The sequence below is a fragment of the Eucalyptus grandis genome, chromosome 3, assembly GCF_016545825.1.
Source record: "Eucalyptus grandis isolate ANBG69807.140 chromosome 3, ASM1654582v1, whole genome shotgun sequence".
Taxonomy (NCBI): Eukaryota; Viridiplantae; Streptophyta; class Magnoliopsida; order Myrtales; family Myrtaceae; genus Eucalyptus; species Eucalyptus grandis.
This window is the reverse complement of record NC_052614.1, coordinates 70673859-70691608: the sequence shown is the minus strand read 5'-3', so window position 1 is coordinate 70691608 and position 17750 is coordinate 70673859. Positions and strand designations below refer to the sequence as shown.

The following is a 17750-nucleotide window of genomic DNA, read 5'->3' as shown; positions in this document are numbered from 1 at the left end:
AGGCTAAAACAGGGAACTCTGTTTCTCCATCGAGAAAATGGAGCTTTGCTTAGGAGAAACAGAGCTCTTTCAGCGAGAGAGAGAGAGAGAGAGAGAGAGAGAGAGAGAGAGAGAGAGAGAGAGAGAGAGAGAGAGAAGCTTCCCAATTTTAAATGAAGCGTTATTGTGCAGTTCATTTTGCCTAGCTAGATGAAGAATATTTCACATTAGACTTCAATATCTCTTATAACTTTTTTTTATAAAGAAAAAAGAAAACAGGTGTGAGTCAAAGTTTAATTTAGAATGCCACATAGGATGAATTGTTGGAATTTATTGTTGGAGACACTTAAGTGACCGTTTTTCCATCGATGTAGTACTCAATTAATTGCTCAAAATATTTTAGTATTAAAGTGAGCACCATATGAAAATTATGATATTTTTAATTATTTTTTCAAGTTAAAATAACGTGTGTTTGACAATAATATTCAAAAACAAGAAAGTGCTTCATGTGAGACCAAGGTTATCTAAAAAGTTAAAATTCAGTGGTATCTCGTGAGCATGGTTCATGGAATGCAAAGTGTGAATTGATCTGCACTAACATTGTCTCATTTGGGGAGACTTTGGGAGACTTCCAAGTCTTTATATTGAATTGCTCTCCACTCAAGTTATTTTCTTGTGGATCGCCCTTCTTCCATATGTCACGGCAAACTCAAGCTCTCCACTTCCCAAGCAAGAAGAGGTCATCTCTCTCTCTCTCTCTCTCTCTCTCTCTCTCTCTCTCCTCTTGCCACCAAAATAGAGGCAGATGCTCTTCATCGCAGTGGGTGGTGGCCTCGCCACATTACGAGCAACACTTCTATGTCCCATTGCACGTGGCTTGGCATTTCATGCAACGATTCTGGAAACATCGTTGAGATAAACATACCACGACTAGACGACGACAACTACTACTGGTTTACAGTTAATTTGAGCAGCATGATTGAATTGATACGTGTATGTAAGCTAGCTAAGAATCTAAGATGCCTTCAATTGAGCACCCTCTCTACTTGACAATTACCAGTTGTGATGCTGAAACAGCACTCATATGACAGCGTTAAGCGCTATCACTCGCAGTATCCACACGTCGAATGGAAGGATCAATTTATATCTAACTAGACCATATTGACTTCTTTTGTGATGATCTATAACTGCATCTCAAGTAAGACCAACTCACAATTGCAGAAATTTCATGCTAAATAACGGTAAAGGTGCAAATCGTACACATTTGCTTCATTAACGTAATACAAGACTCAGTATTTCCAGAAATTACTGCTTTGACAAATTACCGCATTGACGCTTCCCGCGGAGATGGTAAAACAAGGCCAGGTTGTCCATATTGCTAATGCATCTTTCCAACAGGATACATTTTGAAAAGGTTATACCTAGCCATCGATCAAGCCTTCTTGGCTATACAATAAAGTAATCTCCTGACAACTTAAACAGAAAGAAATCCTCCAATAACTTATAACAAAGGGTGCATGAGCCAATGTCACTAGCTTCTATGTTCACATTACATAATACTGGTGTAACAACTTTCATTGAAGTTAAGACAGAATTAGAATAATTGTCACTAGGATATTAACATTCCAGAAAGCAAATGAATAAATTGTAAAACTTACCTCATAGCAACGAAAGATTTGCGTTGTTAGATCGGGAATTCACATCGACAACATCGCGTTGTTAGATCATAATTCACATTGATGGTCCTAAATATAATTTCTAATTAACACGCAATTTATTTTTTGTTTTCACTTATTTAATGAGAATCATGCCATGCATGCTATTCATCTAACATGAAACGACCTAAATTAGGTCATAAGAGTAAAGTAATTTTTTTGTGTTTTCTTCTTGAAATTCGAAATTAAAGAAATGTAATAATTAAATGTGTAATCTAAATTAACCAAACGACCTAATTCTAAGTTTCTAATAACGAACCTAACAAAAGTTTCTAATTAAATTTCTATATGACGCGCACATGATTTTTATTTTTCTAAAAAATGCAACCTATTCTAATATGCAATGACGTGCAAAAAATGCAATAATTCTAATTTTTCTTTTTTCTTTTATGAAATTCGAAATTAAAATTGCCAAATAATTAAACATGCAATTCAAATTTAAAACTATCATCCTAAATGAATGCATTTTTTTTATTTTTCATAAAAATTCGAAATAAAATCCCTATCCTAAATATGCAATCTATTTCAAAGATATCATCTAACCTAGATATCATCTAAACATGCATTTTAAAAATAATGACTAACTAACCTATCATGCAATCAATCCTAATCCTAATCTACATGGGATGCAAATGCAATTTTTTTTTTTTGTATTTTCAGGATAAATAGAACAATTAAAAGATAAACATCAGACCATCCATAGTCATCAAAAATGCCATCCACCATTCAAATTGAAATTCAAACTTGATTATTTCGCTAATAAAATCGATAAATTGATCTTAAGCCTTAAATATCATATATCAATTTTACTCACACGTGAATTATTCCATCTAAAGCCTTATAGATAGAATAAAAATTCGTGCGGTTGCAAATTGGATGCTACATCAGCGAATTTCAATCACGCATTGGAAAATAAATCAAACAAAGAGACAAAATATTCAAAAAAACTAAAACAAGATAAAATAAATCTAGTAAATCTACCTAATAAACTAAATCTAGTAAATCTACCTAATAAAATAAAATAGATCTATACCTAAATTTGCATTTTTTCAAAAAATTCAATCGGTAGAATGGACCAACAATGGGCACGGCACGGCACAGCTCTAGGGCAACGGCCGTGGCGGTACCTCGGCAAGTTCAATGGGATATCTTCTGGGACACCAAGAAATCTGTGGAGTCGAATTGAACAGGAAGCAACAACGTCGATGCAGCAAGATCAGCAGGTTTCGCCAATGTCGGGCTGGGCCGTGAGATTCAGGCCCGAAGACCCGACGGATGCTTCTACAATAATGAACAGATGCTGGAGACGACGCTTCTTGAAACGCACTTGGACTGGCGTGGCCGAGCAACGGGAGCAGCACCTGGCGTGGCAGATCAGCGGGAGCAACACCTGGCGTTTGAAGATCCGAGCGTTTGCTGGAGAAGCTGGGCTCGCCAGGAACCTGCAGCAAATCTGGGCTAAGGAATTTGCAGTCGATCCTGCACGCTGCCCAGGCTGTCTTGAATCACTCAGAGACCGCTGGCAGAAGCAAGATTGCAGTGGGGGGACAGCGAAGCGCCTGGCGTGGCAGAGCAATGGGAGCAGCAAGACACCGGCACCGAGAAGGAGCTGCAGGCACGCGTAGGGATCACCGACGTCGTGGAGCCTCTATTGAACTACCACCAGCAAGAAGGCCGAGCTTTGTTCGATATCAATTTTTCTCTCACGATCCACCCTTTCTCTCGATTCTCACGTGTGTCGCTCAATTTTTTGTCGTGTACTTAATTGTGCCTCCCCGAAACTCTACACAAACAACCTATTTATAGGCCACGGATTAGTTTTTTTTTTTAATTTTTTTTTCAAATCAATATCGACGAAAATTCTTTTTCCAAACATGATATTCATTTCGCCGAACGCAATATTTGCTTTTCCATTTGCCCTATCCGAAAAAAAATTCCATCATATTCCGGAAAATTTCAAATTCTTATTTTCACAAGATAATTTCTAATAAATAAAAAAACGGGTTTAGGCTAATTTGCTCGCTTTGTGGGCTTAGTCCGACCTACCAAATCAAAGCTCAAAACCACTAATTCGAATCCATTCGTCACCGGTTTAATAAATAAATGCATAACATGTAAATTAAAAATAAATACACCTACATCTATATGCTATGTAATTAATATTTTTTCAAGGATAAAATTAACTATTAATTTTCTATACAATAAATAAATGATCAGATCTCCAAAATTTAGGTGTCAACAAAGAGCATTGAGATTTGGTCCTAATAATCAATTCTAAATAACACACAAAGGATAATATGCCCATCCCTATTTAAACAACATAGGAGCAGAAAGGCCAGATTGACCGTGACATTAGAAACTCAAGCATTATAGGAAGAACGGGGACACAGGTCGAAGAACGTCACGCCTAACAAAGTAGACTTCTAATGATGCCATAGAACTTCATGCCAGCAAGATAATTTATACTACCATTACAAAGATTTTTGTTACCCAGTATAACCCCCACAAAGACCCCAAAAAGCATTATAAAAAAAAAAAACAAAAGGATCCTCTCAGATGAACATGTACCCTCTCATTAATCCATTACCATCTCATATTAATGAAACAAGGTCTACAACTTCCATGCTTAAAAATCTGATAACAAAATAACAATTCAATGCACGAAGCATAAGAAAATTAAGAAAATACATCATAGGATCCATGAAGCAGAAGTAACAGAGTTAATTTTGGCTCAAACAAACAAGGAAAAATGAGAGGCATGTCCAAAATTTAATTATGCAATTGCTTGTTAATTGTACATCAAATCACAAGGACAATTTATAATTAGGGAGAAGAAGGAAGAATGCCTTTGCAACTTCCAGATACTTCCACCCTTACCTTATTTATACTCTCCAGGTCAACGCCCCTACGAATCATTCTGTCCCGACGTTTAGCAGCAATCAATTCTTTGCGATGTTTCTTCTTTTCACCTGTGCATCAATTGCGTTTGAATTTTACCAAAAGAGCAAAAAACTAAAGAAACATTATCCTATGAAGAGCCTTCAGACAATCTAAATTGTTCTTCATTCCCCAAGTAGGGAAAATTGTCTAAAAAGTCCTAAACCTATTGCAATTTTACCAATTCAGCCATAAACCTTTCAATCTTGCCGATTGAGTCCTAAACATTTTATCGGTTTGCCAATTGAGTCCATCAGCCCAATTTTGGCCGGAAAATGCTGACGTGGACGCCAGCGGTGCTACGTAGGACTGCCGGCGCTGACGTAGACAATTTTTAATAATATTTTAATATTTTAAATATTTTCTATTTTTTTTTTTTCCTATTTTTTTTTTTTTTTTTTTTTTTGGCTTTTCCCTTGCCCTTTTCTGGTGGCCGGCCACCGGCCACAGCCAGCTAGCTAGCCTCACCCGCCACAGGTGAGGCCCGGCGAGGGGCAACGGCGACACCGGGCAAGGCCGAGGGGAGCCCTCGCCGAGGCTCGCCCCCGCCCAGCGAGCGTCGGCCTCACCTAGACCAGATCTGGCAAGGCCAGCCCTCACCCTTGGCCGGCCAAGCGTCGGTCTATGGCCGGTGGCCAGCCGTCACCCGCCCGGCCGGGCGAGGCCGACGCCTCCCGGGCGAGGGGCGAGCCCGGTGAGGGCTCCCTCGCTAGATCCGGGCGAGGCCGACCCTTGCGGGGGCTAGGGTCGGCTCCCCGCATCGCCCTGCCCGGGCCGGGCCTTGACTGTGGGGAGCAAGGCGAGCCGTCGCTTGTGGCCGGTGGCTGGCCATTTGAAAAGGGCAAGGAAAAAGCCAAAAAAAAAAAAAAAAAAGAAGGAAAAAACAGAAAATTTAAAAAAAATAAAAAAATATTTAAAAATATTAAAATATTATTAAAAATTGTCCACGTTAGGCGCTAGTAGTCTTACGTGGCACCGCCCGCGTCCACGTCAGGATTTTCCAATCAAAATTGGCCGGATTAACTCAATTGGCAAACTGACAAAAGGTTTAAGACTCAATCGGCAAGATTGAAAGGTTTATGACTGAATTGGCAAAACTGTAATAGATTTAGGACTTTTTGGACAATTCTCCCCCCAAGTGAGAGACAATAATTGCTCATTTTTTCCCAAGACACAGAAAGGAAGCTCCATAAATTAATAAGTAAACAGTAAACTTCTGAAAGAGAGGTCCTTGTGTGCCTCGAACGTGTTTCTTCCTCAGGAGATCAAAAACATAGAGACCCATCCAATCGTGTCATCCAAACGCACCGATCTCCTTAATTCTCCATTTTAGTAATTAATACTTGAGACTTAACTACTAGTTCATAGATCAAAATAAAAAGCCAAGATTCATTATTAATTGATTGATATTTCGATTTACTTTCCAATCCCAATTTATACCACAAAACTAGTTTTCCATTGAGCATGACTTTATCATTCCCCGCGGGGCGGGGGCGGGGCGGGGAGGGAGAGAGAGTTAAGTTAGATTAATGCATATACAAAGTTTACCAGGAAATCTTCTCGATCTTGTACTCTTCTGAGACCCCAATGACTGAGATTGAGGCACTCTTGTACCACGATTCTTCTTGGCTGAAGGAGTCCTCACATCTTTTACCAAGATAAAATCATCCACAGCTGATGACCAATTATCTCTCACATTCCCAAGACCTTGATGTTTTGATTGATGCTTCCTCTGCATACCATACTCCGTGGAAGCATCCTAGAGAGCAATTCCACACAATTTTTTCATCGTTTCATCCAAATCACTACTAGAAGAATCGTCTGAATCATCTGACGAAGAAGAAACCTACTGTAACAAAATTTTTGCATCTAAAAGAGAATCGCTCCCACGGATTCCTTTCAAATAATCTTAAGCAATTTCATCATCGACATCTGAACCACTATCAGACATGTCCTCGGAGTTATCACTTTCAGAAGAATCTGTTGCTCCATCCTGCTCAGCCGACTCCGACTCTGAGTCGTCCTCATCACCATATTCCGCAACATCATCCTCACCATCTTCCTCATCGTTTCTCCTCAAATTCGATCTCCTCTTGCCTCCAGCCATGTCCGAGCTCGCGAATCAACTTCGATTGTTGGACCAAAAAAAAAATAATCAACTTGGATTGAATTTTCTGACCTAGTTGATCGATCGATCGAGATCAATTTGGGGGCGATGACGAGAGAAAGGGATCACCTCCTCCCGCGTGTGGTTTCCTTGCCTTGGGGGAAGCGGTCGCATCTGGACCGTTGGAGATTCACCATGGGTCGCAAGGGGACTCGTGGATGGCTGTGATGCGGCGGCGGGAGCTTGGGGATGTCATATTCCGCTACGGAAACGGCTGTGGCGGGGGCTCTTTCTCTTTGGGAATATGCGAGAATCGATACCATCGGCCAATCGGCATGGCCTTTGGGGATTATCGTGGACAACTAGTCTAGCTGGGCGGACTTCGATCTTGATACAACACTAATATAATTGGACAACAACTTCACTGGTTGCTTTATATAAGTTTGTTGTGTTTGGGAGGCTGAAGATGTCCTTGGGGACAATCCTCGATCAGCACATCATGATGCAAAATCATAGGAAAAATTCGAGTTCCTACGGTAGCAAATTACACTTTTAACTTGGTTTGCTCTCCAATTTGCATTATCCTCACAAACTAGATGTGTAGTGGAAGATTCAATGTGGAAGAGAAATTGTTTCGAGAAGGTGAACAAGGGATTGTATTTTTTGTTGGCAATTTGGTTGCAATTTAGCTACCTACTTTGGCAATTTGGCTTACTCTCCATGTCTACAGATCGTGTGACTTTTGAGGTCAAAGGCCACGAGTATTCATGTTGCCTTTGAGCTTGTGGCCATGGCCTTGAGTGCAACATTCAAGCTCTAACAGTTAACATTGGTGTGGTGGAAGATAGAGGGATGGGGGAGAAAAATGTGGTGGGAGCGGGGGGTTGTTTCTCTCTTTTTCTTTGGGTCTAAGGGTTTGTTTGTCTTTTTAACTGGGGCCTTTCTCTCAAAATGCATATTGTGCATTCTCAAAAGTGGCGATGGTTTTTCCAAGATTCTCTATATTTTTTTACTCCTTTTTTTTTTTTGGTGAAAAAAGGGGCATGATACCTTACTTATATTTGTTATTTGATATAATAATTCTCTTTTACACGTTAAACTTGCTTCTACATATTTCAGGTAATCTATAAGGTCAATGTTATATGATGTGTAGCTTTATCACAATCCCTCCTCTGGAGCTAAGCTCCTAGCATAATGTTAGAATGTCATTCTGCATAAGTAAGACTAGCAAAAGTAGTCATGAAAATGCAAGTTTGACCGTGAATTTAAGTATCCCATGAAACACTCCAGCATAAGTGAACTTTCATTAAAGTTAGAAATCGATAACCTAACCAAATTGCGGATGAGCCATTAACCTAAGACTCTAATGAACATGTAGTCCTTCATGTTATATTGTCAAGCAAGAGGAGTTTTATGTCTCAAATGATTTCCAAATGGACCGAGTGATATACAGAGATGAAAATTTTCATTTGGAAATGAAAGGAAATGTGCTATGGCAAAAATAACAAAGGTGAGAAGAGACAGCTGTGATTTTCTAGTATCGTTTATTATCAATAGTAGCATGATTACCTAACCAAATAGAGATAAGCTAGCAACTACATAAAAACCACCTTTTTGAAAGAGCGAAGGATCACGCTATGTATTGTCTTCAAGGAAATTAGAACAAGACCTTATTCAATTGTGAAGGTGAAAACTTACATTAACGTAATGCTGATCAATGACAATAACAAATAACAGGAAAAAAAACCCAATCCTGCCATTACCCGGAAATGCAGAATGAGAGAACCTAAATAGTTCGGCCATTGGACAATTTTCGAAAAGCATATTGCACAAAATAGTAGCATGTGATGAACAAGCTCCGACACGTGGTGATAAATAGTTCCGCATAATGAAACCACCCCTGCTGCCATTGGGGGTTGATGAACAGAACAATCGGAATTACTAGTAAAAACGTCGTGTATGACACTCCAAAGTTGGTATAGAATGTCTCTCCATCTATGAAACCATCTTCTTTAGCTTTCTTGTGTGATTTTGTTGCTGAGCAATTAACATTAATGGTTGTCGAATAGTCATTTCTCAATGGTAGACCACACAGAAGATGGTTTCCATAATAACTGCTTTCATCGAATGACCCAAATTGATTTTTGTTTGGTATGGCTCCTAGCAAGTCGTTGTAAGACACATTGAAGACTCCCAAAAAATTCAACCGAGTGAGCTCTTCAGGGATAGAACCAATCAAGTTGTTGTAGGAAAGGTCAATGCTCTCTATCTGTGTGAGGTTTGACAATGACATTGGTATATGTCCTATAAGCTTGTTGTGCGACAGATTCGACACAACTATGTCCTGTGAGAATGCAATCTCTGGTGGGATCTCCCCGCTAAATTGGTTACAAGAAAAATCTAGTCCTACCATGTTAAGGAGTGCGTAGCCTTTATAAGCATCAAATCTTCTTTTTGCTGTGAACCCAACAATATGTGGAATTTGCCATGCTTTGTTTCCCATAAATATATAGTGGTAGAACTCCTTATAAAAGGACCAGTGGCTTCTAATTGTCCTCACATAAGACAAAGGTGACAATTTGTGACGTCTCTCTCCAAAACGCAGTATTAAATCTACCTTATCAACATATCCTGTAGAGGAGAAATTTATGGGTCCCAAGCAAATAGGTAATAGACCAAATAGATTGTTTTCAGAAAAATCGATCATACTTAAGCTTTTTAATTTGCACAATTGCTTGGGAAATGTTCCATAAAAGCTATTACCTCTCAGTAAAAGAATGCTTAATTGAGAGAGGTTACCTAGCCAATAGGGTATGCTTCCCAAGAACTCATTTTCACTCAAATCCAAGGTCACCAAATTGGAGTTGTTGGGGAGCAAATGCATGATTGAACCATTCAATTTGTTCCCATTCAGATGGATATGTCTCAACTTCGGTGTTATGAAAGATGATGGTAATGAATCAGAGAGATTGTTGTCAGACAAAGCCAAATACTCGAGGTCAGGAAGATTAAAGAGTCCTTGAGGGATGAGGCCATTTAGCTTATTTTTGGAAAAGTCAAGGAGCCTAAGCCTTGACATGTTTGCAATCACTCTGGGAAGCTTACCAATGAAAAAGTTGTTGCTAACGTCCAATTGGAACGGATATACGAGTGATGAAAGAAAAGAGAGATCTCCAATGAACATGTTGTTCTCTAAGTGTAGGCATAACCAATTTAGGTTCTTGGTGTTGTCAGAAAACACAATTTCTCCTTGCAAGTTGTTATATGCTACGTTGAGTTTATACAATGATGAGTTGCTATCTAGTAACTGGATAGGTAGTCTCCCGGAGAAATTGTTGTGGGAAAGGTCTAAGAAATTTAGGGAATTTATACTACCCAGTTCAGATGGAATATTCCCTTCCAATCTATTGGCTGATAGATTAAGGTGGGACAGATTTGGAACATTTAAACAAATTAAGGAGGGACAGATTTGGAACATTTAAACAAAATTCAGTTGTGAGATCTCCTCTCATGCCGTTGTTGGACATGTCCATCACCGAAAGATTAGGAAGGGTCATTAGTGGAACCTCAAGTGTCATAAATAAGTTATTTTCCATAAGAAGGTTTTCCAACTTAGTGTTGTTTTCCAACAACCAAGCTGGAAGGGACCCACAATGTCATTCGAGGAGAGATCAATGGTTCTCAGGTCATATTGATGATTGAGAAAGCCGAGAGAAGTTACTTTGAATCCTTTCGATAGACTATTTGACATACTAAAATCCTTCAATTGGAACCTCGGGATCGAAGACGCAACTTTGGAATCAGTTGTTAGTTTGTTGTCATCAAGCAAGAGGACCTTAAGTCTTGAATAGTTTGCAAGTGGGCCGAGTGACGAGGGGATATCAAAATAATTACCCGAAATGGAAAGCAATTCGAGTGAGGTAAGACTATGAGGGGAGATGAGGCGACATTATCTGTGAATTCATTGTCTTCAAGAAATAGAACCCGAAGAGATGTCATGTTTCGCCAACATGTAGGAAGCCTGCCAGTAATTCCATTGATGCTAAGATCCAGCTCTTCTAGTTTTACGAGGTTACACAAGCCTATTATTGATATCACAAGTCAATTCAATTACAATGGTAGATATTGGAACATATAACAAGGGTATAACAAGAACATACACGTACACGAAGGATTCATTTTATATCCCAATTTTACTATGAGGGGTTAGGACTTACTCTAACCTGATAGTTTGCCATTAAGACCGGTGTTGTATGAGGACAACAACCTAAGAGATGTCAAAGGACCAAGGCTGGAAAGGATGCCCATGGTGGTGTTCAACGAAGAATAATCCAAGATGAGCTGTTCCAACTTACTAAAGTTATGGAAATCTTCCCAAAAAACAAAAGATTATTGAATATCAGATTTCCTTGCACATACATAATCAAGAAATGGCATAGAAATATCATGAGTGAATGGAATATTTTAATAAGAACTTAAGGCTCGTTTGTTTTGCGGAAAATATGACGTTTCTGGAAAATGTTTTCCAATGAGTCATTTTTTTAGAAAAATGACAATGTTTTTCGATTGTAGGCTGAAATCTGAAAATGAACTAGAAAATATTTTCCATCGTTTGGTATGGAAAATCTAATTTGATTTTCATATGTGTACTCCTTTCAATAATATTTTATTTTTATTCTAAAAAAGAATTTTTAATTATTATTTTTTTTTTTTTTCTTTTTCCTTCTTGTTCGGTTGATCACGGACACGAGGTGATGTCAAGATTGCTCGAGCAGACAAGCTTGAGCCTTGTTAGATTGGCGAAGCCTCGGCCTTTGGCAAGCTTGTCCTTCGCTTGTGATCAATCGGCCGGTAGTCATCATAGTTGGCAATCGAATGAAGAATAAGGAAAAATAATAAGAAGGAAAAAAAAAAAGAAAGAAAGAAAGAAATTAAATATTTGATTTATTAAAAGTGAAAACAAGAAAAAAATAATTAAAAAGAGTGCATGGAGGAAAATAGGTTTAGGTGAAAGAAAGAGAATGGAAAATGATTTCCTCATTTTCCTCACTTTTGAAAATGCGTTTTCCATTGTAGGAAAATATTTTCCTTCACTCAATTATTTTCCGTAACCTAAATGTTGGAAAATCTGAAAACATTTTCTTAAAATTGTTTTCCGCAAAACAAACGGAACGTTATCATGAGCATACATTTATTAATGGGTTTGACTAACCTTGAGTAGTAATACTTCATTCTATTGTATTATACTGGAGAGAAAGGATCTTGAGGGATGACAGTGCCCCTAATGCTCGCACGACGGTCCCCACATCCTTCAAGTGGACACCATCCAGGTAGAGGTTCTCTAAGTGGCTCAAGTTTTTGATGCCTACCAATAAAATTCCAAGAAAATAATTCCAATAAAGTTGTGAAAGCAACCACGCGGATGCTTTGCAACAAGAATCTTTGAATCAGGCAAGATTTCTATATGAAAAGAGTAGGGGTCCCAATTTATGACTTCTATATTCGATCTTGAGGGATGACAGTGCCCCTAATGCTCGCACGACGGTCCCCACATCCTTCAAGTGGACACCATCCAGGTAGAGGTTCTCTAAGTGGCTCAAGTTTTTGATGCCTACCAATATAATTCCAAGAAAATAACTTGCTTGGCAATAAAGTTGTGAAAGCAACCACGCGGATGCTTTGCAACAAGAATCTTTTGAATCAGGCAAGATTTCTATATGGAAAGAGTAGGGGGTCCCAATTTATGACTTCTATATTCTCAATATGATCCACATGAAAAGCTATAAGAGATACTGCATGAAAACTGAAACAATACCTTCAACAATATGATGCACATGTAAAGCTATAAGAGATATTGCATGAAAACTGAAACAATACCTTCAACAATATGATGCACATGTAAAGCTACAAGAGTTACTGCATGAAAACTGAAACAATACCTTCAACAATTGCCGCTACAATGACTGCATTACAACTTATGTCTAGCTCCTTTAAATTATTGAAACAACCTAATTTATCCATGAACCTTGCTAACTCAAGTCAAACATGGTGATTTTGACCAGAATTATGAACAGAGAATAAGTTGGAGAAACTATCATTCACATTTAAAGTCTCATTCAAATGTTGTTTTGGAGAATAGATACATGAGAGTCAGAATTGTACCGCAAATAGGTAGAATAGAATTATCCAAAGAAAATAATGAAAACACCCACATGGATGTTTGGGAATAGGAATCTTTTGAATCAGCAACATTTCTATATGGAAAGAGAAGAGATGACTTCTATAGTCTTAATATAAATCACATGTAAATGTATTAAAGAGCATGCATGAATCGTAGTCTAGTTAGTTTAATTTATGAATACAAACGAGGATTCTACATGAAAATTGAAACAATACCTTCCGTAGTAGCTACTATATCGACTGGATTATCACTTATGTCCAACTCCTTTAAATGACTAAAACCACCTAATTTATCCACAAAACATTGCTAACTCAAGTCAAGGATGGTGATTTTGTATGGAATTATGAATAGAGAATAAGCTGGAGAAACTATCATTCACATGTGAAGTCCCATTCAAATGTTGTTTTGAAGCATAGACACCTGAGAGCCGGAATTGTACCGTGAACGAGTAAAATAGAATTATCTAGAGTAAATAATGAAAGCACTCACACATATGCCTTGGGATAGGAATCTTTTGAATCAGTAACATTTCTATATGGAAAGAGAAAGGGTTTGCAATATATGACTTCTTTATTCTTAATATGAAGCACACATATAGGTATTAAAGAGCCTGCCTACATGACTAACAAGCTAGTTAGTTTAATTTACGAATAAAAATGAGGTTCCTACATGAAAACTAAAACAGTACCTTCAGCAATAGCCACTACATCAACTGCGTTATCACTTATGTCCAGCTCCATTAAATTGCTAAAACCACCTAATTTTTCCACAAACAATGTTAACTCATGTCAAGGATGGCGACTTTGTACTAAATTATAAGCAGAGAATAAGTTGGAGAAATTTACCATTTACATGTAAAGTCCCGCTCAAATTATTGTATATGAGGAATAGATGTCAGAGAGATGGAATTGTACCAAGAATGGATAGAATAGAATGATCCAGAAAGTTATCGCTCAAGTCAAGCACCTCTAGTTTTCTTAGCCTTGAAGATAGCAAGTTTGGTTCTACAAACAAACAATAAAAAGCAGTAAAAGCCGCAGAAATCTATTCAAGGACACATGCAAATAGATATTGCCATTTCAAGGGGAAATATGTCATAGACTTGTGAATAAATGATGACGTGGACATAATCATCTATGATGCAGGAAGTGAGTGAGAACCTAGATGTGATTAACTTATGAGTTCATTAGATAATGAGTATCTCTTTTTTTTTTTTTTTTTATATAGGAAATGGATGAACAACGAATTTATACCTTCTGGTGCAATCCACCCTCCTAAATAGTTGGAGGACAAGTCAAGGCTCTTGAGTTCTTCAAAGGGAAGAAGTAGAGAAGCGTTTAGATACCAAGTTTTGGAGCCGAAACAGTCATATCTCAAATTGGAGAGCATTAGCCGAGTGATTCGTCCTGTGGTGGGGTTGCACTCAACACCTTCCCAGCTACAACAATTGAAATATGATCCCCCGGTGTCCACCCCATATGTCAAATTCAACGTGACATTGAGCACTAAGAGGGCAACCCCTTTCTTGCTCTTGACACCCATGAGAGCCACATAAACATGCAATACCCCAAACCACCACAAACACCCACAGTGCTTCCTTTTTCATAACTGCAAATTTGAGTGACCAAACTTTATATGGATCGCACTTTGGAGTTAACATCCTTTTTGCAAGTTAGAGAAACTTTATAGGAGTTCAACGGCGGCTGTGCTTGAGTGTGAAACTTGTGGTCATGGCCAAAGTCTTGGTCATAATTTTTCCACGCGCTTTCTTTTGTACAACCAATAAGAAAATCCCAAGTAGGCGATTAAAGTCCATGGAAAATTTGATCGCAAGAGTTCATTGTATTTGCTACTGGGGCCCTTGGCAATTGTCAACAAAAAAAATTTCTCCGTCAATGTTTAACGAGCCAGAGTCTACATGCCCAAACCTCCCAAATTGAGCTTGTATCTTTTTCTTACCCAACGTCCAAGCAATATCCTCTCAAATCTTTTACATTGAAGGTATAGATGTGATCGTGAATATATCCAACCAAATGAAAGAAACTCTCCAATATATACGCCATTCACAGAAAGGTTTTTTGGATTTCTTTCTTATCCAATCTGGGTTCATCGAGTTAGATTCACTCGGAAAATGCCCTCCATTAATGCGTGATCAATGCATATGAGCCATTAGATCTTATGCATCTCACATGGTCTCATAAAATTTACTGGTGAAAATGCATTAGCTCACATAATCGTAGCCCTTCAGGATTGGTGTAATTGATTGGAGCACTTAGCGATTTCTAGCTCAAGAATTTGGGAATCACCCATTGATCCCACTATTTTCATGCAAACTAGCCTTCTGCACAAATCAACCTTTTGCATTTAATTGGTCTATAGGACTTGTAGAGCATTTCGAAAAACTTTCAGTTAACCCAGTCTTCACGCTCCGAGCCATCAAGTATAAAACAAAAGGCGTTAGCGCGGGATTTCTGCCCACTCCAAAAACAATTGTTCGGAGCGTGTACGGGTCAAATGTGGGAATTCCATTACGCGCCTAACCCCTCTTCCCGAAAGAAAACAATTAAGACGATTGGAAAAAGAAAAAGTCTCGCAAGTGCGAGGGAGGGGGAGAAGAAGGGGTAGGGTTGCTGTGAGTTTGACGCGTGTACAGTCGCGCGTGGGGGCCCCACCCGGGTGGGGTGAGGGTCCCGCCTCGCCAGCAAAAAGTCCAAATCCTTATTTATTGCGCGACTTCTGTAGAGAGGGAGGACGATGGCGGAGGAGGTGCGATGAGATGGAAATTGGGGTTCCGATTTGGATTTTAGCAAATTCTCAAGTTCTAGAAAAGCAGCTCGCTCTCCTTAGTTTCTTTATCAATTTTAATGAAGAAAATTCATTTCGGACGTCTCCGAAAAGACGCCCTTTTACGTCTTCTAAATAAATGACGTATAGCTATATTTTAATCCAATTTTTCAAAAAAAAAAAAAAAAGTAAGGGGAAATTGAAAAGCACATTAGGCTAGGCGTGCAATTTCGATAATTTTTGTCACGTATTAAATATTTTATAATACTTCATTTATCTCCTAAATTTTTTTTTTTTTTCCTAAAGAGTACTTAAAGTGTAGATAAAGCGACCACCTTTGCAAGACCTGTGCCTTTCGGGGCAGACGACTTTGGATTTTACACCATCATCTGTCAAGAGAAGACCTTGATGTTTTGATTGACGCTTCCTCTGCATACCATACTCCGTGGAAGCATCCTGGAGAGCAATTCCACCCAATTTTTTCATCGTTTCATCCAAATCACTGCTAGAAGAATCGTCTGCATCATCTGACGAAGAAGAAACCTGCTGTAACAAATTTTTAGCGTCTAAAAGAGAATCGCTCCCACCGATTCCTTCCAAATAATCTTGAGCAATTTCATCATCAACATCTGAACCACTATCAGACATGTTCTCGGAGTCATCACTTTCAAAAGAATCTGTCGCTCGATCCTGCTCAGCTGACTCCGACTCCGAGTCTTCCTCATCACCATATGCCGCAACATCATCCTCACCATCTTCCTCATCGGATATATATTCTGTATATATTTCCAATCCCCCAATTGATACAAACCCAGAATTTTCCTTCGTGGATGTATCCTTTGACAAAAGCTGAGCCCCCTTTTCAGCTGCTCCAGAGTCAAAGCTCTCACGATAATCCACTTCCTGCTCAGGCGATGACATGCCACTCTGTGACTCTTCTCGATTTTCCATTTTCCCTGATGATGCTTTGATTCCCGTTGGAGCTGCATTGTATTCATTACAATAGCCCAATCCTGTGTGTGAGCTATCGCCGAGAACAAAATCTGAATGATACTCATAAACTGATATTTGCTTGATCCACTGACGATGGCCCTTCATCTACATAAGCAACAATTTGGCTGTCCTTTGAACCACACAGAATGAAAGGCTGAGAAAATTCCATTTTATTCTCTCCATTTGTATCTCCGAACGTCGATACTGGATGAACACAAGTGAGACTGAGATCAGCTGATCCGCCGCCACCGCCGCCGCTGTTTATTCTCGAATTCGATCTCCTCTTGCCTCCAGCCATGTCCGAGCTCGCGAATCAACTTCGATTGAATCTTCTGACCTAATTGATCGATCGATCGAGATCGATTTGGGGGCGATGACGAGAGAAAGGGATCACCTCCTCCCGCGTGTGGTTTCCTTGCCTTGGGGGAAGCGGTCACATCTGGACCGTTGGCTATTCGCCGTGGGCCGCAAGGGGACTCGTGGACGGCTGTGATGCGGCGGCGGGAGCTTGGGGATGTCAGATTCCACTACGCAAACAGCTGCGGCGGGGGGCTCTTTCTCTTTGGGAATATGCGAGAACCAATGCCATCGGCCAATCAGCAATTCAGCATGGTCTTTTGGGATTGTCGTGGACAACTAGTCTAGCTAGGTGGAATTCGACCTTGGTTTTGCAATTTGATAGGGATCCTCTAAAACCTTTTTGGCTTAGGCTACCGAAATCACGACCATTTGTGATGTATTTATATGTTAATGGGATTAATTGAGTCAATTTGCTCTCTCAAGTCATGGGACCCCAAATTTTCTTTAAGGAAGTCTCTAGATATTTAGACATTAATTAAAGGAGATGAGACGCAATAATGATCACTGAGTTTTGCATATCCAGTATAATTTATTCGTCAATACATGAAAGATCTCTAAGTAGAAATAGTTTTTTTATTACTGTAATGAAGTTGGATTGCACGCAAACTAGCTTTCCTAGATGCTCATTTCTTTTTATTGAAGATACCACACTGTTATAATTGGACAACAACTTCACAAGTTGCTTTATAGAAGT

General features: G+C 39.1%; 2 protein-coding genes across 2 annotated transcripts in view; both read right to left on the bottom strand.

The window, feature by feature from the left end:
- Nucleotides 1–4231: 4231 nt before the first annotated feature.
- On the bottom strand, nt 4232–17149 carry LOC120291644 (clumping factor A-like). Its single transcript, XM_039309308.1, has 3 exons — nt 16108–17149; nt 6180–6338; nt 4232–4663 (listed from the first exon to the last, which is right to left on the bottom strand). The coding sequence occupies exons 1-3, from the start codon at nt 16799–16801 to the stop codon at nt 4518–4520; spliced, it is 999 nt and encodes a 332-aa protein (XP_039165242.1). The 5' UTR covers nt 16802–17149; the 3' UTR covers nt 4232–4517.
- LOC120292105 (receptor-like protein 15) overlaps nt 17087–17750 on the bottom strand; it is a 3251-nt gene continuing 2587 nt past the window's right edge. The window contains exon 3 of the mRNA XM_039309999.1: nt 17087–17256. Within this exon, the coding sequence (XP_039165933.1) occupies nt 17087–17256 (170 nt within the window). The remainder of the gene's footprint in view (nt 17257–17750) is intronic.

Coding starts and splice junctions, on each gene's coding strand:
- LOC120291644 (XM_039309308.1), bottom strand. CDS start 16,801: ATGAAGGGCCATCGTCAGTGGATCAAGCAAATATCAGTTTATGAGTAT. Junction 6,339..16,107: donor GCGTCAATCAAAACATCAAG/GTCTTCTCTTGA, acceptor CAAAACATCAAG/GTCTTGGGAATGTGAGAGAT. Junction 4,664..6,179: donor AAGATCGAGAAGATTTCCTG/GTAAACTTTGTA, acceptor ATTGATGCACAG/GTGAAAAGAAGAAACATCGC.